The 22,818-nt window shown below is 37.7% G+C and overlaps 1 protein-coding gene across 14 annotated transcripts in view; it reads left to right on the top strand.

Annotated features, from left to right (window-relative positions):
- The window catches only part of LOC116626133 (zinc finger protein 300-like), a 36,471-nt gene that overhangs the window by 6,721 nt on the left and 6,932 nt on the right, over window positions 1-22,818 (top strand). The window contains exons 1-5 of one of the 14 annotated variants that reach the window (XM_032395308.1): window positions 3,592-3,774; window positions 4,997-5,123; window positions 5,902-6,033; window positions 7,343-7,438; window positions 7,788-7,883. In XM_032395308.1, the coding sequence (XP_032251199.1) occupies window positions 3,733-3,774; window positions 4,997-5,123; window positions 5,902-6,033; window positions 7,343-7,438; window positions 7,788-7,883 (493 nt within the window). In that variant the 5' untranslated portion in view covers window positions 3,592-3,732. Of the gene's footprint in view, window positions 1-3,591; window positions 5,124-5,382; window positions 6,034-7,222; window positions 7,439-7,787; window positions 7,915-22,818 lie in introns of those variants that run through there. The other 13 variants (XM_032395310.1, XM_032395313.1, XM_032395314.1 and 10 more) reach the window with 13 other exon arrangements.

Raw genomic sequence — 22,818 nt, 5'->3', positions numbered from 1 at the left:
TTATATACTATGTTCTTAAAGTAAGCTAGACAAAAGAAAGTGTCACTAAGAAAATCATAGTGAAAATACATTTACAGTAGTGTACTGTATTTGTTGAAAAAAATCTGCATATAAGTGGACCCATGCAGTTCAAACCCATGTTGTTCAAGTGTCAACTGTGTATGATTTTAGTAATTTGGGTCTTTGTTTCTTGGTCAGTCTAGTTAAAGGTGTGTGAATGTTGTTGATCTTTCAAAGAAACAACTTTTGGTTTTGTTGATAATTTCCATTGTTCTTCTCTATTTTGTTTATTTCCACTCAAATCTTTATCATCTCCTTCCTTCTGCTAGCTCTGGGTTTAGTTTTCATGTCTTTCTAGTTGCTTAAGGAGTAAAGTTAGGTAATTGCTTGCAATATTTCTTCTTTTTTTTTAAAATGGAGGCATTTACAACTCTAAATTTCCATCCATACACTGCCTTTGCTGTATCCCATAAGTTTTGGTATGGTGTGTTTATTTCATTTGTCTCCAAGTATTTTTAATTACCTTGTGATTTCTTCTTTTACCCATTGGTTAATAGTGTCCTGTTTAATTTTTACGTATTTGTGGACTTTCCAGTTTTTCTTCTCATTAATTTCCAATTTCATTTCCTTGTGGTTGGAGAACATAGTTTATATGATGTCAGTTTTTTAAAATGTATTGATACTTGTTTTGTAGCCTAAAGTATGGTACATCCTGAAGAATGTTCCGTGTGAACTTGAAAAAAATGAGTATTGTGCTGTTGCTTGGTGTCGTGTCCTATATGTCTGTTAGGTCTAGTTTAAGTGTTAATGAAGTTATTTCCTTACTGATTTTATGTCTCTATGTTCAGTCCATTATGTAAAGTATCTGTTGAAGTCTCCTACTATTACAGAACTGTGCATTTCTCCCTTAATAATGTCAATATTTGCCTCAATATATTTGATCTTCGTTGTTTAGCTCATAAACATTTATAATTGTTAATCTTCTTGATGAATTGACCCTTTTATCGATATATAAAGACCTTTTTTCTCTTATAACAACTTCTGACCTTATGTCAGTTTTGTTTACAATAACATCATAAAGGTGAAGGTAAGGGGAGGACAGAGTTCTAAAGGATCAGTGCTTTGTGTGCTGTTAAAACTATGATGGTAACGTTTCAAAGTAGTTTGTTGTACATTTAGGATGTTAATTGTAATTTCCATAGCAACCAATAAGAAAATAACTAAAACATATTCAAAGAAAGAAATAGGGAATCAAAATAGTACACAGTAAAAAAAAAAAAAAAACAAAAGAAGGCAGTATTGAGGGAATTGAGGCACACAAAAAAAGACACATAGAAACAAATAGCAAAACGACAGAAATTCTTAACAGTAGTCACTTTAAATGTAAATGGATTAAATTAATGGATGGGAAAAAAGAAAACATGCTCCAGCTATATGCTATCTCCAACTATATGCTGTTTTAGCAAGTAAGATGTTTTCATTTTCTTTGATAAATTTATAGAGTGAATCGAACTGGCCTAGATTTACATTTGCAGTGTCTGCTGAACATTTTTTATAGATGAGCAATGTCTAGTTTACAATTGAACAAGATATCAACAATTTTATATTGTCTTTAGTTTCATGAAAATCTTTATAAAAATGAAGAAGACAGTTTGACCTCCATTTTTCAATCCAAGAGTGAAGAGCTAGGGGATTTTTTTTTTCTTGTCATGATTTGATGTATCATCTGATATACTCTTGAAAGCAGGATTGGCTCTACACTGTAAGGGGCCAACACATCTGTTATCAAATTTCTCCTTTTGTTTGTCCACAGGGCATTTTAGTTGCAACATTTGAGTTTGGAAATGTAACTTTATTCAGTTTTATATATCAGTGAATAGAAGTATACAATAATACATGTTTATGTTGTCTAATATAATTGGGCAGTCACTATTTTCAACTCAGCATCTGTGTCTTTTGGGGAGACAAAAACCCGTTTATTTATTTAGAAGTACTTGCTTGTCATCCTAGATTTGTTTCAGTCTCCATATGTGCTTTCACATCCCCTTCACCACCATGCCTAAGCCTGAATTCTCTTTTGCATATTGTGCAATTTGCTGTTGTAGTTATTTATCTCCCTAATCCAGGTGTCGATGCATCTTTATATCTGTCTAAAATAAGAGGCTTTTTTGGTGATGTATGGGTCATGCTGTCGTTGGTATTATAATTGTTTTCATTTTCATTTCTGAACTCTTAGAAAACACGGTCACAATACTTACAATATTAAAAAATAAACTAGCGCTATGTCCGTACAAAGTACAAGTTAATCCACAAAGCTAAAGACTGTAAATTTTTTTTTTTAAAGATTTTATTTATTTATTTATTTGAGAGAGAGAGACTGAGAGAGAGAGCACATGAGAGGGGGGAGGGTCGGGAGGGTCAGAGGGAGAAGCAGACTCCCTGCCGAGCAGGGAGCCCGATGCGGGACTCGATCCAGGGACTCCAGGATCATGACCTGAGCCGAAGGCAGTCGCCCAACCAACTGAGCCACCCAGGCGCCCCCAAAGACTGTAAATGCTTATGAGTGCCATGCATTTAAGTTACATACTTAAGACGCATCACTCGTGAGTGATGCAGCGATGGAGAGGTAATTCATTATTGTAAACCTCAATCATGGTCGCCAACATCAGAAACGGGGGGGGGGGGAGGGGAGCAATAGTGACTAGGAAAGGCACAAAATCTGTGCCTTATCCACTTGAATTTAAAAAGATGTTGCTCACCGCCTTACTTTTTGAGGCACCTTATAGGTTTCACACTTTCCCTCAACTTTTCCCACCCATCTCCTCAAACCCGGACCTTTAAAGTCCAGGCGAAGGATTTCCTGGGACATTCCAGACAGACTTGGGCGGTCGGTCACCCTTCCTCCGTCTCCCTTTTCCACTCGTTTCAGTTTTCTCTTTCAGTCTCCCCCCTCCTTCATTCTTCCCTCGTCTCAGACCTCTCGTTCTCTCACTCTCAGTCCTCCTCTGTCTCTTTTTCCCTTAGTCTCCGTTCTTTTTCTCAGATTCTCCATTATTTGTACCTCAGTCTCCTCTTCCCTGTCTCAATTTTCCTTTTTTCATCAGTCAGTCCCTGCAACATATTACTGAAGTTGTAATTTCCCTTAGGCGATTCCTTCTCATTGTTTTTAGCATAATTAGCGGTTTATGACACCTCTCCGCGCCCCTTGAACTCGGCCATCACTTCTGCCCCTCGGTCCCACAGTGGAATCCTCCGGTATAGGGTTGTACCATTACCAGCACTTTTAAGTAGAATCCCTTACAAAAGGATTGCACCATTCCAAAGTCCTTTTTCCCCAATAAAGGACTGTACTACTGCAACTTCTTCCCCAATCCTCCTGCAAAAGCTCTCTGCAAAACTTCGCACCTCTTTGGTTTGTATAATCCTCCTTTCCTTCATCTTGCCTCCTCCCCTCTCTGCCGCGGTGGCACGGTCCAAATTCAGGCTAGGAATAAACCAAATTCCTCCGCGTGTACGGACCTGACTGGACTCTCAATATGGCGGCTCCTACAAAGAGACACAGTGCCTGGGAGCCGCCATCTTGCCTCCTGAACAAAGCCGCCGAGGGTGCAGAGTGGGCCAAACCGCCCTTTACGGCTCGGCGCATGCTCGGGAGACCCGTGCTGTGCTCTCCCAGCCAGGAAGCGGGAGAGTTCTTCAATTCACGTTAATCTGTGACAGCTGTCGGGGGTTATGCTGGGACGGACGTTTCGGGACCTGATAATCGAGCTGGGGGTCAGAAGGGGAATTTATGGGTTAAGTCATGAGGAAGTCTGGCATTGATATTGGGGCGGGGGTCTGCGAGGGTCAGTAATTGGAGGTCTATGAAGACTGATGGGAAGTCTGTGGGATGAATGTTGGGTACGTACAGGGGTCAGTAGTAGGGAGAGCTATATGATCTGTGGGTCAGGGATGGCAGGTCTGTGCCCTGTTGGAGCATGCATGTGGCCAGTGATTTGTGGACCTGTATGGCCAGTCGTGTGATCCGGGTTCTGTGGAGGTGCTCTTTGGGATTTGTGATTTCTGCACCTGGTGATTCAGTGATTTGTAGGGGGTTTTTAATGCAGCCAGGGACTGATAAAGGTCAGCTCTAGTTTGGTGGGAAAGGCCTCACTTTACAATTTCTGCAGGTCAGAGGCCGCCCCCAAGTTGAAGCCCCTCCTCAGATGTTTTCTCAAACCTCCATCTCCCTCCATCACTCACGTCCTCACAGAAGAAAACATCCTTTGAACGTAAGACCGAACAAATCTGAAGGAATAACATTATTATTGTCAGTTCTCTCTAGCCAAAGACCACCAGGAACACCCTAAGTTGAGTAAGTTGGGTATATGGCTCTAGCATCTAGTTGGGAACATGCACACCATGGGGAAAGTGGGGGCTTCTCGTAAGAGGGTGTTAGAACTTACAGGATTTCTCCTTGTGTTAGGTGATTTTGAGGCGGGCCTAAGGGGGTGGACCTTGCTCTGAATTGGATGTTGTGAGGAAGTGGGGTAATTCAGTGATGGGGGATTTCAATAAATCTAGAGTGAGGAGACTACCGTGAAGCTAAAGCTGTAATAGGTAAGGAAGTCGCAGTCGCTCATGTTAACTCAGAGAGGGGGTGTTTTGTGGATTGGACAATGTTGATGTTTTGTCTGTGTTCAGACATGATTTCAGAGAGGTCTTGTTTTTGTCTTATTCTGTCATGGTCACAGAGTGGCCTTGTCTGATGTTGATGTTCTATATAATTATGTTAAATAGGAGAATTTGAGTGCCAGGGCAGCTCTGAAATGTGAGGGCTGCTTTTTTTTTTTTTCTTCTTCTTCTTATGTGAGGTGTGATTTCAGTCCCCCGTCTTCCTGTTTACTGAAATTGTTCTACATTCTGTTCAGCAAACATTTATTAAGCACCTGCTTTTTACTTGTTTCAGAGCTCGGTGTCCAGAGAGGAGCATGACTATTCGATTGTTTCCTTCCAGGTTTATTTTGACAAAGCCTGGGATAACCCCATAGGAAACAGTCTACCTTTCATGGGAGTACTCATTTCTGTGAGTGAGTGCAGGCTTCTCTGCGTGACCCATCCTGGGACTGAGAAGAATTTACCAGGTATGTATCTTTACGCATTGTAGTATATTCCTGTTTATCAATGGTTCTAACATGACACTCTATTTTCTTTTTTTTTTTTTTTTTAAATATTTTATTTATTTATTTGAGAGAGAGAATGAGATAGAGAGAGAGAGCATGAGAGGGGGGAGGGTCAGAGGGAGGAGCAGACTCCCTGCCGAGCAGGGAGCCCGATGCGAGACTCGATCCCGGGACTCCAGGATCATGACCTGAGCCGAAGGCAGTCGCTTAACCAACTGAGCCACCCAGGCGCCCGACACTCTATTTTCTTACATAGACAACTGCACTATTGAATATCAGCAATACAAACAAACAAAAAACATGTTAAAATTAACAAAATCAACAGTTTTAATTTATGAATATTGACTTGGCAAGAGAATTTGCTGAGTTAGGGGAAAATATAAAAGAGCTCTTAGGATTTTGCTGGCTGCTTATGTCTAGGGAATATGGGTGCATTCTCGATTTTCTACTTGGTCATTCCTATTCTTTTTGTCAGGGAACTGCTCCATCTGCAGTTAAATCTTACATATATATGTATACATAATTATCGTCTTATGATAGAGTCTTACAGATAGAATTACAAATAGAATTGCTGGTTCAAAGGGGAACAATAAGGTGTTCGTATATCAACAGAAATATCTACATTCATCCAATTAAAAATACACCTTGTACAAGTTCTATGTGATTATATAGTCACAAGAGGACTTTTTTCACGTGGTACTTACAGACCCTTCTATAAGGATCAAATGACCTTCTACAGGGTGGCCTGTTTTCCTCTTGGTGGTTGTTTCTAGACTGGTAAATGGCTCCTGGAGATTTAGTCTGTCTTTCAGTCCTGATTCCTCAGACCTCTGCTCTTTTGGAAGAGAAGCAGAAAATGACCAAGTCTCACGTGAGTTGCTTGCTTATTTTGTACTTGGTTTCCATATAATCAAATGGAAAAGTGCAGAAAGCTAGAAATTAGAATTAGGGAAAATGTAGAGAGAACAAAGACTTGGAGGCGAGTTGCTATGTAATATGTAGATTATGTGGTTTTAAGCCACATAAAATAACTATTATAGTTCATATATATATATATTTGTTATATGTAAATTTTATATAAATATAATGTACATTATATTTACTTTATGTGAGTGTGTAAATTAAAGTGCAAATTTGAAAAAAAAATAAAGTGCAAATTTGTTCGATCTTTTCTAGCAGCCACGGGGGGAGGTAGAGGACATCATATACATAATTCAGCATTCTCCACAAATAGAAATCAACTGAATTTTCAATGAAAATATTTCTTGACATTAGGACAAAAAGAAATTCATTTTGGGGGATCTTCTATAGATGATGTCCTGACCTATACTTCTGCATAAATGTGTCAGATTTTTTGTGGTTGTGTCTTTAAATATTTTTTTTTAGAAGGCAGTTAGCATAATGTTAGAGCTGAACTCCATAAGCATTATTCTTTGGGGAACTAAGGTATAGTTTATCCAGAGATAAAACCTAGATAAGATGGAGTGATGAGTATCTATTTGTCTCCAAAGTAATTATTTCTCTCAGATAGGCAGTTCTTTACTTAAAATTCAGTGGCAAACACTTGGGAGCACAGGGGTCTCTGATTCTCCATAGCCTTTGCTATGGTCTCAGAGTTTGTGAGGCAACTCCCCAACTGAATGCCAGTTTTTGGTCCATTTTTTTCAATTTATAAAATCATTTCACTATTTTTTGTCCTGGCCTGAATTATTTTAAACATTTTAAAAAACATAAAAAATAAAATAAAAATTATGAAGTGAAAGGGACCCTAATATTCCCTTTCTCCTGGGATAACCAGTATTAATAATTTGTGATGCTTAGATTTTTCTCCATCTGGAAATTATTGATTCTCTTGTTTTTAAAATATAAACTCTCAACTTTATTATTTAACTGATTGACTATCCAGTTTTCCCAAAACCATTTGTTGAATAATTCATTTATTTGAAATGCTGCCTTTATTGAATTCCCATTTGTGATTAAGTCTCTTTTGCTCTTCTGTTCTTTTGATGTGTTTGACTCTTTTTGCTAAAGACAGAATTTTACATCATTTTTCTGAATAGGCATGATGTAGAACTGGGCATATGGTTTAGCATGCTATGGTAAAAATAAGACTGATCACTTCAGATTGAACAGGAGCATGCTGTTATAGGGTCCATTGTCATTTGAGGATGTGGCTATAGCTTTCACCAAGGAGGAGTGGCAGCAACTGGACCCTGCTCAGAGGACCCTGTACAGAGATGTGATGCTGGAGAACTTCAGCCACCTGGTCTCACTGGGTAAGGATGGCTTCCCCCCATATCACAACATCTTCCAATCCAGTGCCTCTCTCTTCTCCTTTGATCAAGTTGGGTGGGTTCCTGACATATGTAATGACTGACTTTGTGCTCTCTTTTCTCTCTCCAGCAGAAGGTCAATGCTCTGCTAAGAGCAGGCTGGACAGCTTTATTGTGGGGCTCCTAAAATAGCACCCCCTTTTTTTTTTTAAGTAGGGCTTGACTCACGACCCCGAGATCAAGAGCTGAGCTGAGATCAAGAGTCAGACACTTGACCGACTGAGCCACCCAGGTACCTTTCTTTTTTCTTCAGTGTAGTCAACCCAATTCCTCTCTGATTTCTCTATAATAGGGCATCCAGTGTCCAAACCAGATGTCATCTCCAAGTTGGAACAAGGAGAAGAACCATGGATCATAAAGAGAGACATATCAAATTGGATCTGTCCAGGTAAAAATCTGGCAGGTGGGAGCCAAGGGAAGTGAAATCTCAGTTTCTTTGTTTTTGTTTTTAATTGGCTGGTGGCTGAGATTTATGCTTCCACCCAGATTGGCAGCTCCTATTCCTTCTTGCTCCTGTGCTGAACATGTAGTAAGTATTCAACAACTTGTTAATTAGGTAATAGTGAGCCATGAAGAGAAGAAAAATTTCTTACTGATTCACTCATATCTTTGTAGATATGATTCAGAATCATATCTTTAGTGCCTTTCTAGAAGAAATTCAAAGGCAATAAAAGCCAGATGCTTTTCAGAACCATAGGTTGTACATGGAAAGACAAGACATCAAAGTTCATGGCTGTATAAAATTGCACAACCAATATAGTTAACGTTTTAGGAGTTCACTGAAAATTATAGTTTAAAGAGACGTGGCATAACTTAAGAAGGTGTTTTTTCCAAGCATGAACCAGCTACTCTGAAGTATATTTGAAGTGTGGGTTAGGCAGGAGGAGGGTGAAGGCAAGCTCTAGCAATGGATGTGTACAAATTTTTGGAGTTAGGAATCATTATGGCTTTTCTGCAGAAATTTGCTAGGCTTGCCTTCATAAAATATATTTTTTGGGGAATAATGGGATATAAGCATGAATACACAGTGTGACTATGGACAGTAAAGTGCATACTGTACCTATACTCTGAAATTTTCTGGTATTATTGTATTTAAACAACTTCGAGATATAACTCACATGCTTTACAATTCACCCATTCAAAGTTAACAATTCAGTGGTTTTTTTTAGTGTAGTCACAGATATGTATAACGATTCCCACAGTCAATTTTAAAACATTTTTATCACCTACGAAAGAAATCCTGTACCCTTTAGCCATCACACCCCTGTTACTCATCTCCCAGCCCTAAGCAACCACTAATCTGCTTTCACTCTCTATTGATTTGCCTACTCTTGATCTTTTATTTAAACGAAATCATATAACATGAGGCCTTTTGTGACTGGCTTCTTTCGGTTAGCACACTGTTTTTGAGGGCCATCCACCTTATAATGTGTATCACTCCTTCGATTCTTTTTGGCTGAATAATATTCCATTGTATGGATATACTACATTTGGCTTTCCGTTCATCAGTATTTGGCTTGTTTCCACCTTTTCGCAACATGAATAATGCTGCTATAAACATATACAAGTTTTTGTGTAAGACATGTTTTATTTTTTCTTTGGTATATACCTAGGAGTGGAATTGCTGGGTCATATAGGAATTTTGTGTTTAACTAAAATGGTCCCTAATGACTAATTATGTTGAGCATATTTTCATCTGCTTGTTGGCCATTATGTATCTTCTTCGGAAAATAATTTGTTGAGATCATTTGTCTATTTTGAGTTATTTGTCTTTTTATTATTGAATTGTAAGAATTCTTTATAGAGATAAAATTCTTATACAGAAGTTATATGGAACTTTTATGTAAAGTTCTTTGTATAGGTAAGGTGTTTTTTATAGAGTTCTTTTGTTCACTGGTACTAATTTTATTATTAATTAGGACAGGCTGGATAACACTATATTACAAATTAACCTCTAAATGCCAGTGCTTTAACACAACAATGTTTGTTTTCTTTTTTTTTTAAAGATTTTGTTTATTTATTCATGAGAGACAGGGAGAGAGAGAGAGAGAGGCAGAGGCAGAGGGAGAAGCAGGCTCCCTGCTGAGCAGGGAGCCGGATGCAGGACTTGATCCCAGGACCCTGGGATCATGACCTGAGCCGAAAGCAGACGCTTAACCGTCTGAGCCACCCAGGCGCCCAACAGTGGTTGTTTTCTTTACATGTTGCATATCCAACACAGTTCAGCAGGGGGCATGCTCCACATGGTACCTCAGGAGATCAAATTGAGTGAAGTTAACACTATCTGCAGTCCAGCTTGTCACTGATACAGGGGAAGAGAAATCTGGAGGACTCACATGGCTCTTCTGTGCTTTACCTAGATTGCCAGTTTACTCTAAAAGGATATAACCCAGGAATATCCAGCTGGAGGAGATACATAGGGCAGGGCATGGGGAAAGGGCACAGAGCTTCACGGCCTCTCCAGGTGCACCACTCTCCCGGCACACCTCCATGTGTTCACCAACCTGGAAGCTCCTAGAGTTCTTGTTTGATGTAGGTCTCTTAACCAGACATATGATTTGCAAATACTTATATCCTGCGGGTTGTCTTTTCACTCTCTTGATAGTAGCCTTTGAAGCACAAGATTTTGTAATTTTGATGAAGTCCAGTTTTTCTATTTTTCTTTTGTTACTTGTGCTGTTGGTATATTCAGGAATCTATTGCCAAATCCAAGGTCATGAAGATTTACCCCAAGTTTTTTTTCCTAAAAGTTTTATACTGTTAATGCTCTTACATTTGGGTCTTTGATCCATTTTGAGTTAATTTTTGCACATGGTGTGAAGTTAAGGGTCCAACTTCATTCTTTTGCATGTGGCAATCCATGGTTCCAGCACCATTTATATATTTACTTATTTATTCATTTATTTATTTTTATTTTTATTATGACATGTTATTTTTGTTTATTTTTATTTTTTTTAATACCTATATAGTCAAATACAGTGTTGTATTAGTTTCAGGTGTACAATATAGCGATTCAGCAATTCCTTGTATTACTCAGTGCTCATCAAGATAAGTGTACTCTTAATCCCCTTCATCTGTTTTACCCATCCCCTCACCCACTCCCCTCTGGTAAACCTCCATAGTTGTTTGTTCTCTATAGTTAAGTCTGTTTTTTGGTTTCTCTTTTTTTGTTTGTTTTTTCCTTTGTTTGTTTAGTTTCCTAAATTCTACATAGGAGTGAAATCAAATGGTATTTCTCTGACTGGCTTATTTCATTTAGTATTATACTCTCTAGATCCATACATGTTGTTGCAAATGGCAAGATTTTAGTCTTTCTTATGGCTGAATAATATTCCATTGTGTATATATATACCACATCTTCTTTATACATGCATCTGTTGATGGACACTTCCATAATTTGACTATTGTAAATGATGCTGCAATAAACATAGGGGTGCATGTATCCCTTTCAATTAGTATTTTTGTATTCCTTGGGTAAATACCCAGTAATGTGATTACTGGATCATAGGGTAGTTCCATTTTTAATTTTTTGAGGAACCCCCATAACGTCTTCCACCGTGGCTGCACCAGTTTGCATTCCCACCAACATGCACAGGTGTTCTTTTTCTCCACATCCTCACCAACACTTGTTGTTTCCTGAGCTTTTGATTTCCTGACAGGTGTGAGGTGATATCTCATTGTGGTTTAGATTTGCATTTCCCTGATGATGAGTGATGTTGACCATGTTTTCCGGTGTCTCTTGGCCATCTGGATGTCTTCTTTGGTGATATGTCTGTTCATGTCTTCTGCCCATTTTTAATTGGATTATTTGATTTTGGGGTATTGAGTTGTATAAGTTTTTTTATATAGTTTGGATACTAACCCTTTATCAGATACATCATTTGCAAATATCTCCTCCCATTCCGTAGGTTGTCTTTTAGTTTTGGTAGTTGTTTTCTTTGCTGTGCAGAAGCTTTTTATTTTGATGCAGTCCCAGTAGTTTATTTTTGCTTTTTGTTTCCCTTGCCTCAGGAGACACATCTAAAAATGTGTTTTTACAGCTGGTGTCAGAGAAATTACTGCCTGTACTCTCTTCTAGGATTTTTATGGTTTCAGGTCTTACATTTAGGTCCTTAATCCATTTTGAGTTTATTTTTGTGTAAGAAGGTGGTCCATTTTCATTCTTTTGCATGTGTCTGTGCAGTTTTCCCATTTCATATTCTTGTCTCCTTTGTTGAAGATTAATTGGCTATAGAATTGTGGGTTTATATCTGGGTTCTCTATTCAGTTCTTAAGATCCACTCGTCTGTTTTTGTGCCAGTACCATACTGTTTTGATTACTACAGTTTTGTAATATAACTTGAAGTCTGGAATTGTGATGCCTCCAGTTTTGTTTTTCTTTTTCAAGATTTCTTTGGCTATTCTGGATCTTTTGTGGTTCCATACAAATTTTAGGATTGTTTGTTTTAGTTCTGTGAAAAATGCTGTTGGCATTTTCATAGGGATTGCCTTAAATGTGTGGATTGCTTTGGGTAGTATAGACATTTTAACAACATTTGTTCTTCTGATCAATGAGCATGGAATGTCTTTGTGTTATCTTTAGTTTCTTTTATCAGTGTTTTATAGGTTTCAGAATATAGGTCTTTCACCTCTTTGGTTAAGTTTATTCCTAGATATTTTATTATTTTTGGTACAGTTGTAAATGAGATTGTTTTCTTAATTTTTTTTAGCTGCTTCATTATTAATGTATAGAAATGCAGTGAATTGCTGTACATTGATGTTGTATCCTGTGACCTTATTGAATTCATATATCAGTTCCAACAGTTTTTTGGTGGAATCTTTAGGGTTTTCTATATATAGTATCATGTCATCTGCAAATAATGCAGGTCTTACTTCTTCCTTACCAATTTGGATGCCTTTTATTTCTTTTTGTCAGATTGCTGTGGCTAGGACTTCCAGTACTATGTTGAATAAAAGCGGATATCCTTGTCTTGTTCCTGACCTTAGGGGAAAAGCTCTCAGTTTTCTCCCATTGAGTATGATGTTAGCTCTGGGTTTTTCATGTATGGACTTTATTATGTTGAGGTATGTTCCCTCTAAACCTACTTCGTTGAGGGTTTTTATCATGAATATATGTTATACTTTGTCAAATGCTTTTTCTGCGCTATTGAAATAATCACTTGGCTTTATCCTTTTTCTTATTGATGGAACATATCAGTTGATTTTTTTTGCGAATATTGAACCACGCTTGCATGCTGGGAATGAATCCCGCTTGATCATGGTGAGTGATTGTTTTAATGTATTGTTGGATTCGGTTTGCTAATATTTTGTTGAGGATTTTCACGTCTGTGTTCATCAGAGATACTGGCCTATAGTTCTCTTTTTTTGTGTGGTGTCTTTATCTGGTTTTAGAATCAGGGTAATGCTGGCGTCGTAGAATGAATTTGTTCCACCACCATTTATTGAAGTGATTATTCTTTTCCCATCAAATGGTCTTGATGCCCTTGCCAAAAATCAATTAGTCTTACATGAAAGGGTTTATTTCTAACTGTACTATTCTGTCTATCTGTATATCTGTCTCTATGCCAATCTCTGGACTATTGTTGCTTGTAGTAAGTTTTGAAATTGGGAAATGTCATTCTTCCAACATTGTTTTTCTTTTCCAAGATTGGAAAGATTGGCTCTTCAGGAATGAATTTTGGAATAAGCGTATCTATCTCTACAAATAAATATCCTTAGATTCTGACAGGGATTTGTTGAATTTGCCAATCAATTTGAGGAGTATTGCTGTCTTAATAATATTAAATCTTCCAATGAACATGTAATTTTTCCCTCTCATTTAGATTAATTTTTTTCGAAATAGTTTTCAGAGTGTAAGTTTTATAATTGTTAAATTTATTTCTTAGTATTTTATTCTATCTGATGCTATTGTATATGCAGTTGTTTCGTTAATTTCATTTTTGGATTGTCCATTGCAAGTGTATGGAAATATAATTGATTTTTGTATATTGGTCTGGTATTCTGCAGACTTACTAATAAACTCATTTATTAGTTCTAATCATTCTTCAGTTGATTTTTTAGGATTTTCTGTATAAATGGTTTTGTCCTCTATAAATTGAGAAATTCAATTGGATGGTTTTTTTTTTTTTTCTTTTTCCTGCCTAAGTACCCTGGCTAGAACCTCCAGTACAATATTGAATAGAATGGTGAGTGGACATCCTTGTCTTATTCCTGATCTTATGGGGAAAAGTCCAGTCTTTCAGTGTTAAGTATGTTAGCTGTAAGTTGTCATGCCCTTTGTCAGGTTGAGGAATTTCTTTTCTATTCCAATTTTGTTGGTGTTTTTATCATGAAAATGTGCTGGAATTTGACAAATGCATTTTCTGCATTTACTGAGATGGTCTGTTTATATGCTATATTATGGAATTTCAATTAATTTGTTATTGGATAGTAAACCAACCTTACATTCCGGGACAAGTTCCACTTGGTGATGGTGTATAATTCTTTTTATATATTGCTGGATTTGGTTTGCTACTTGTATTGGATGGGTCTGGAAGATCACCCTTAGGTTTGATGATTTTCTTTCTTCTTTTTTTTTTTAAAGATGTTATTTATTTATTTGACAGAGAATGACACAGTGAGAGAAGGAACACAAGCGGGGGGGGAGTGGGAGAGGGAGAAGCAGGCTTCCTGTGGAGCAGGGAGCCCGATGCGGGGCTCGATCCCAGGACCCTGGGTTCATGACCTGAGCCGACGGCAGATGCTTAACCGACTGAGCCACCCAGGCGCCCCTGGTTTGATGATTTTCTAGAAGAGCTCACAAACTTAGAGAAGCTGTTATACTCATGGTTGCGGTTTATTACAGTGATAAGAATTTACCAGTCCAGGTCTGGACTTTTTTTGTGGGAAGATTTTTATTTATAAGTTTCTTCCTTTTTTTTTTTTTTTTTTAAGATTTTATTTATTTATTTGACAGAGACACAGTGAGAGGGAACACAAGCGGGGGGGGTAGGAGAGGGAGAAACAGGCTTCCTGTAGAGCAGGGAGCCTAATGCGGGGCTCAGTCCCAGGACCCTGGGATCATGACCTGAGCCGAAGGCAGACGCTTAACAACTGAGCCACCCAGGTGCCCCTATAAGTTTCTTTCCTTGATGTGAACCTATTCAAGTTATCTTTTGTCTTGAGTCAGTTCTGGTAATTGTGTCTTTAAAGCAATTTTTTTTATGTCATTCAAGTTGTCAAATTCATTGGTATAAAATGTTTCATGATAATCCTCTGTTGTTCTTTTATGTCTGTAGGGTCTAGTCTAGAGGTGTTCTGTCCTTCATGCTGATATTGCTACTTTACGCCAGCTCTCTTTTTTCTCATTGTTACCTAAAACATATTATTAGTTTTTTTCAAATAATCAGTTTCTTATTTCATTGATTTTTCTCTATTGTTTGTTCATTTTCTATTTCATTGACTTCCACTCTGATCTTTACTTTTCCTGTCTTCTACTTATTTGGGGTTTAATTTGTTCTTTTTCTAGCTTCTTAAGGTGGAAGCTCAGATTATTAATTTGAGACCTGTTTTGTTTTCTAACATGAGCATTTACATACAGGTGATTCTCATCTTGTATGGTAGTATGGGACCATAAAAATTACCAAAGAAGTCAGAACTTTGCAAAGTAATCTTCATAATCAATGGAAAAAAAATTACAGTTGTTTTGTGACCTTTAAACTTTTTTGTGAAAACATTAAAAAACCATCTCACTGTTGATTATAGCTCTATAGAGAAATGAAAATATAGCAAAATGAATATTTACTACCTTGCAAGTAAAAACATTGACAGCCTTGAAAATGTGGGGTTTTTTTTCAACAATCCTATATAGTTTGAGCAGTGTCTACCTTCTTATCATTGTATAACTTATGATAGGAAGTGAGCCTGTTTTCTATGTCTTACTGAATTATCAAACTCTTTTTTTTTTTTTTAAAGATTTTATTTATTTATTTGACAGAGAGAGACACAGCGAGAGAGGGAACACAAGCGGGGGGAACAGGAGAGGGAGAAGCAGGCTTCCCACAGAGCAGGGAGCCCGATGCGGGGCTCGATCCCAGGACCCTGGGACCATGACCTGAGCCGAAGGCAGATGCTTAACGACTGAGCCACCCAGGCGCCCCTATCAAACTCTTTTCTAAGGTTGAATCAGCTACCAACATTTTACCCTTTGTGTTTTCAGTGTTATGAAATATGTCCAAGATACTGAGAGGATTTTTCATCAGGGTCGTTTTCTCTGTAATATATTTATTCTTTTCATCATAACCCAAGAATTTTTGTCAGTAAGTTTTGCCTTCACTTAGTTCTTCTGGCTATCTACCTAAAGTGTCATGAATAGTGGCAATGCCAAAGCTATCTTCGAACCACATCCAGTGTTGTTAGTGTTGTTTCTTTGCTGCATTTTCATCTTTGCAGGCCACTTCCCTTTTTCGGTTATCCATTTTTGTAAAATGCCATGTGGGTTTATCAATGGGAGACAAGGAGGAAACACACCTATACACTTTGCACTCTGTATATATATTGGATAACAGATGTGCAGTTAAAAATCAATGACAGACTTTGAAATAAGGGAAATGATTGGGTACAGATCATGATGTGTATCTGTTATTTGCATAGTGATTTGTGGACTTTAAGTGCTGGCAGTGAAATTTGTACTTTATGCTATTAAGTCACAAATAGTATACTGTGGTAATTAAAATGTTAACTGTGTTGTTGCCAGACTGGTGTTATGTACTAAACTGTGCTAACTGAAATTCATGCATATCAAAATTACTCAAAATGAGGACTACCTATATATAATTTGTCCTCTTAAGTACTGCTTTAACTTTGTTTCAAATTTTGACATATTGTTTTCATTTTCATTCAATTCAACTTATTTTCTATTATTGGACTTTTTAACATACAGGTTATTTACACATGTGTTGTTTTCCAAATATTTGCGGGAATTTTCAAGATCTTTTTGTTATTTATTCTTAATTTCATTATGGTTGTAGAATATATTCTGTATAATTTCTGTCCTCATAAAATTATTGCAGCTTGTTTTGAAGCCCAATATGTAGTCTATTCTGATGTTTGATTCACGTGTTCTTGAAATGTGTGTTCTGTTGTCGTGGGGTATCTATAGATGTTAGGTCAGGTTCGTTGATACTTACTGATTTTTTTTTTTTTTTGTCTACTTGTTTTAGAAATCTTTGTGAGAGGGATGTTGAAATTTCTGGACATAATTACTAATTTGTTTTTCCTTTCATTTTTGTTAGTTTTGGTTTGTGTGTTGTGGGCATCTGTGGTTAGGCACAGATACATTTATAATTGTTATATCTTCTTACAATTCTCCTTTCACAATTTTGAAATATACTTCTCTGTTTCTAATAATATTTGTTATCTTGAAGTCTATATTATCTAATATTAATATAGCTACTTCACCTCTCTTGTGCTTACAGTTTGCATGATTTTTTCCCCCATCCTTTTATTTTCAGCATATTTGTCTTTGAATTTAAAGTGAATTTCTTATAGACAATGTATAGTTGATTCTTACTGTTTTATATAGTCTGACAGTTTCTGATTGGAGTATTATTCCATTCCCAGTTAATGTAATTATTGATTTGTTTTGATTTATTTTTGCCATTTTGCTATTTGTTTTCTATTTGCTTAATCTCTCTTTAGGTCCTTTTTCTTTTCCTGTCTTTTATGTTGAAAGAACTTTTTTTAGCATACCATCTTAATTTCCTTGTTGAATTTTTCTTCTTAGTTCTGTCTCTCTATGTGTGTGATATTGCTGTGGGGATTACAGTATGATATTTAGCTTCTTATAACCTAATGCACATTAATACTGCTTTATTTTTCTGGCAAAACAGAAATTTTGTGCTAGCATAGTTCCATTTTCTACTCTCCCTGACTATCCTGTGCTGCTTTGTTCTTTTAATCATGTGTGTTACACTTACGTTTGTCATAAATTTGACAATATGTTATTTTTGCTTTATTTTTTTTTAAATTTTATTATGTTATGTTAGTCACCATACAATACATCATTAGTTTTTGATATGGTGTTCCATGATCCATTGTTTTCGTATAACACCCAGTGCTCCATGCAGTACGTGCCCTCCTTAATACCCATCACCAGGCTAACCCATCCCCCCACCCCACCCCCAAAACCCTGTGTGTTTCTCAGAGTCCATAGTCTCTCATGGTTCATCTCTCCCTCCGATTCCCCCCCTTCATTTTTCCCTTCCTTCTCCTAATGTCCTCCATGCTATTCCTTATGTTCCACAAATAAGTGAAACCATATGATAATTCGCTTTCACTGCTTGACTTATTTTACTTAGCATAATCTCCTCCAGTCCCATCCATGTTGATGTAAAAGTTGGGTATTCATCCTTTCTGATGGCTGAGTAATATTCCATCGTATAGATGGACCACATCTTCTTTATCCATTCATCTGTTGAAGGGCATCTCGGCTCTTTCCACAGTTTGGTTGTTGCGGACATTGCTGCTATGAACATTGGGGTGCATATGGCCCTTCTTTTCACTACATCTGTGTCTTTGGGATAAATACCCAGGAGTGCAATTGCTGGGTCATAGGGTAGCTCTATTTTTAAATTTTTGAGGCACTTCCACACTGTTTTCCAAAGTGCGTGCACCAACTTGCATTCCCACCAGCAGTGCAAGAGGGTTCCCCTTTCTCCACAACCTCTCCAACATTTGTTGTTTCTTTCCCTGTCCATTTTTGCCATTCTAACTTGTGTAAGGTGGTATCTTAATGTGGTTTTGATTTGAATTTCCCTGATGGCCAATGATGATGAACATTTTTTCATGTGTCTGTTAGCCATTTGTATATCTTCTTCAGAGAAGTGTCTTTTCATGTCTTCTGCCCATTTTTTGACTTGATTATTTGTTTTTTTGGGTGTTCAGTTTGAGAAGTTCTTTATAGATCTTGGATACCAGCCCTTTATCTGTAGTGTCATTTGCAAATATCTTCTCCCATTCTGTGGGTTACCTCTTTGTTTTGTTGACTGTTTCCTTTGCTGTGCAGAAGCTTTTTATCTTGATGAAGTCCCAAAAGTTCATTTCTGTCTTTGTTTCACTAGCCTTTGGAGATGTATCTTGAAAGAATTTGCTGTGGCCGATGTCCAAGAGGTTACTGCCTATGTTCTCCTCTAGGATTTTGATGAATTCCTGTCTCACATTGAGGTCTTTCACCAATTTTGAGTTTATCTTTGGGTAGGGTGTTAGAGAATGGTCGAGTTTCATTCTTCTGTATATAGCTGTCCAATTTTCCCAGCACCATTTATTGAAGAGACTGTCTTTTTTCCATTGCATGTTTTTTCCTGCTTTGTCGAAGATTATTTGACCATAGAGTTGAGGGTACATATCTGGGTTCTCTATTCTGTTCTATTGGTCTATATGTCTGTTTTTGTGCCAGTACCATGCTGTCTTGGTGATCACAGCTTTGTAATATAGCTTGAAATCGGGCAACGTGATGCCTCCAAGCTTTGTTTTTCTTTTTCAACATTTCCTTGGTGATTCGGGGTCTTTTCTGATTCCATACAAATTTTAGGATTGTTTGTTCCAGTACTTTGAAAAATGTCATTGGAATTTTGATCAGGATGGCATTGAAGGTATAGATTGCTCTGGGTAGCATAGACGTTTTAACAATGTTTATTCTTCTGATCCACGAGGATGGAATATTTTTCCATCTTTTTGTGTCTTCTTCAATTTCTTTCATGAGTCTTCTGTAGTTCCCAGAGTATAGATCCTTTACCTCTTTGGTTAGGTTTATTCCAAGGTATCTTATGGTTTTTGGTACTATTGTAAATGGAATCGTTTCTCTAATTTCTCTTTCTACAGTTGTGTTGTTAGTATATAAGAAAGCAACTGATTTCTGTGCATTGATTTTGTATCCTGCCACATTACTGAATTGCTGTATGAGTTCTAGTAATTTGGGGTGGAGTCTTTTGGGTTTTCCACATAAAGTATCATGTCATCTGCGAAAAGAGAGAGTTTGACTTCTTCTTTGCCAATTTGAATACCTTTTATTTCTTTTTGTTGTCTGATTGCTGTTGCTAGGACTTCTAGTACTATGTTGAACAATAGTGGTGAGAGTGGGCATCCTTGACGTGTTCCTGATCTTAAGGGAGAGGCTCTCAGCTTTTCCCCATTGAGGATGATATTCGCTGTGGGTTTTTCGTAGATGGATTTTATGAACTTGAGGAGTGTTCCCTCTATCCCTATACTCTGAAGAGTTTTAATCAGGAAAGGATGTTGTATTTTGTCAAATGCTTTTTCTGCATCAATTGAGAGGACCTTATGATTCTTCTCCCTCCTCTTATTAATGTGTTCTATCACATTGATTGATTTGCGAATGTTGAACCACCGTTGCATCCCAGGGATAAATCCCACTTGGTCGTGGTAGATGATCCTTTTAATGTATTGTTAGATCCTATTAGCTAGGATTTTGTTGAGGATTTTGGAATCCATATTCATCAGGGATATCGGTCTGAAATTCTCCTTTTTGATGGGGTCTTTGCCTGGTTTGGGGATTAAGGTAATGCTGGCCTCATAGAATGAGTTTGGAAGTTTTCCTTCTGTTTCTATTTTTTGAAACAGCTTCAGGAGAATAGGTATTATTTCTTCTTTGAATGTTTGGTAGAATTCCCCAGGGAATCCATCAGGCCCTGGACTCTTGTTTTTTGGAAGGTTTTTGATCACTGCTTCAGTCTCGTTACTGGTTATTGGCCTATTCAGGTTGTCAATTTCTTCCTGTTTCAGTCTTGGCAGCTTATAGGTTTCCAGGAAGGCCTCCATTTCATCCAGATTGCTCAGTTTATTGGCATATAGTTGTTGATAATAATTTCTAATAATTGTTTCTATTTCCTTGGTGTTAGTTGTGATCTCTCCCTTTTCATTCATAATTTTATTAATTTGGGTCCTTTCTCTTTTCTTTTGGATAGATCTGGCCAGTGGTTTATCGATCTTATTAATTCTTTCAGAGAACCAACTTCTAGTTTCGTTGATCTGATCTACTGTGTTTCTGGTTTCTAATTCATTGATCTCTGGTCTAATCTTAATTATTTCTCTTCTAATGCGTGGCTTAGGCATCGTTTGTTGCTTTTTCTCTAGTTCTTTAAGGTGTAGAGTTAGTTGGTGAATTTGGGATTTTTCTGTTTTTTTTGAGTGAGGCTTGGATGGCTCTGTATTTCTCCCTTAGGACCGCCTTTGCAGTATCCCATAGGTTTTGGACCGATGTGTTTTCGTTCTCATGGATTTCCATGAATTTTTTAAGTTCTTCTTTGATTTCCTGGTTGACCCAAACATTCTTGAGCAGGGTGGTCTTTAGCTTCCAAGTGTTTGAATTTCTGCCAAATTTTTTCTTGTGATTGAGTTCCAGTTTTAAAACATTGTGGTCTGAGAATATGCGGGAAATAATCTCAATCTTTTGGTATCGGTAGAGACCTGATTTGTGACCCAGTATGTGGTCTTTTCTGGAGAAAGTTCCATGTGCACTCAAGAAGAATGAGTATTCTCTTGTTTTAGGGTGGAATGTTCTGTATATATCTATGAGGTCCATCTGGTCCAGTGTATCATTCAAAGCTCTTGTTTCCTTGTTGATTTTCTGCTTAGATGATCTGTCCATTGCTGAGAGTGGAGTATTGAGGTCTCCTACAATTAACATATTGTTATCAATATGACTCTTTATTTTGGTTAACAGTTGGCTTATGTAGATGGCTGCTCCCATGTTGGGGGCATAGATATTTACAATTGTTAGATCTTCTTGTTGGATAGACCCTTTAAGAATGATATAGTGTCCTTCTGTGTCTCTAACTACAGACCTTAGTTTAAAATCTAATTTGTCTGATATAAGAATTGCTACCCCAGCTTTCTTTAGAGGTCCGCTGGCATGGAAGATGGATCTCCATCCCTTCACTTTCAGTCTGGATGTATCTTTAGGTTCAAAATGAGTCTCTTGTAGACAGCATATGGATGGGTCCTGTCTTTTTATCCAGTCTGCAACCCTGTGTCGTTTTATGGGAGCATTTAGGCCATTCACATTGAGAGTGATTATTGAAAGATATGAATTAATTGTCATCATGTTGCCTGTGAAGACATTGTTTTTATAGATTGTCCCTGTAAATTTCTGTTGTATATCACTCTTGGGGTCCTTCTCCTTTTATAGAACCCCCCTTAATATTTCTTGCAGGGCCGGCTTAGTGGTCACATATTCTTTCAGTTTCTGCCAGTCTTGGAAGCTCTGCATCTCTCCATCCATTCTAAATGACAGCCTTGCCGGATAAAGTATTCTTGGCTGCATGTTCTTCTTGTTTAGTACCCTGAATATGTCTTGCCAGGCCTTTCTGGCTTGCCAGGTCTCTGTGGATAGGTCTGACATTATTATGATGTTCCTCCCTCTGTACGTAAGGAATCTCTTCCCCCTAACTGCCCTTAAGATGGTTTCCTTGGTTCTAAGATTTGCAAGTTTTACTATTACATGCCAGGGTGTTGGTCTGTTTTCCTGATCTTGGGAGGGGTCCTCTCTGCCTCTAGGACGCGAATGTTTGTTTCATTCCCCAGATTAGGGAAGTTCTCAGCTACGATTTGCTCAAATACATCTTCTAGTTGTCTCTCTCTCTCCACTCCCTCTGGGATTCCAATTATTCTGACATTGGAACACTTCATGCATGGTGTCACTTATTTCTCTGATTCTATTTTCATGGATTCTGAGTTGTTTTTCCCTGGCCTCCTCTTTTCCCTTTTTATCTGTTAAATTGTCTTCCAGGTCGCTTATTCGTTCTTCTGCCTCACTTACCCTAGCTGTTAGATTATCTAGATTGGATTGGATCTCATTGATAGCATTTTTAAGTTCTGCCAATTCAGCTTTCATTTCTGCCCTTAGAGACTCTATGTTGTCATTAATTGAATTCTCCGTTGTAGCTATTGTCTTCACAATTGCTAGCCTGAATTCCATCTCCGACATCTTGGTTATATCTGCATCCATTTGTAAATCTGTGGCATAAGTCATATTTTCTATGACTTCTACATATTTTCTATTTTGGGGGTTCCTCCTCCTTGTCATTCTGTTGATGGGTGGTTGAGGGAATGTATAGAGTCCAAATTATTGACCACAACCCAAGCAAGATGCACCTGTTTTATAGGTACCTTAGGGTTGCTGGCCTCTTGTTTTCCCAGCCTGTCTTCTGGGGGAGGGTCCTGCCATGCTGTTACTCAGGCAACCCTGTTAGGGCAGAGTTGCCCTGCCCCGCTGTGGCCAGGGTTGGGCTCAGTGGGAATCATTTTTTGGGGGCTTTTGTTCTCTG

The sequence above is a fragment of the Phoca vitulina genome, unplaced genomic scaffold, assembly GCF_004348235.1.
Source record: "Phoca vitulina isolate PV1807 unplaced genomic scaffold, GSC_HSeal_1.0 scaffold83, whole genome shotgun sequence".
Lineage (NCBI taxonomy): Eukaryota > Metazoa > Chordata > Mammalia > Carnivora > Phocidae > Phoca > Phoca vitulina.
The sequence above is the reverse complement of the archived record's forward strand: the minus strand, read 5'-3'. Positions and strand labels throughout refer to the sequence as shown.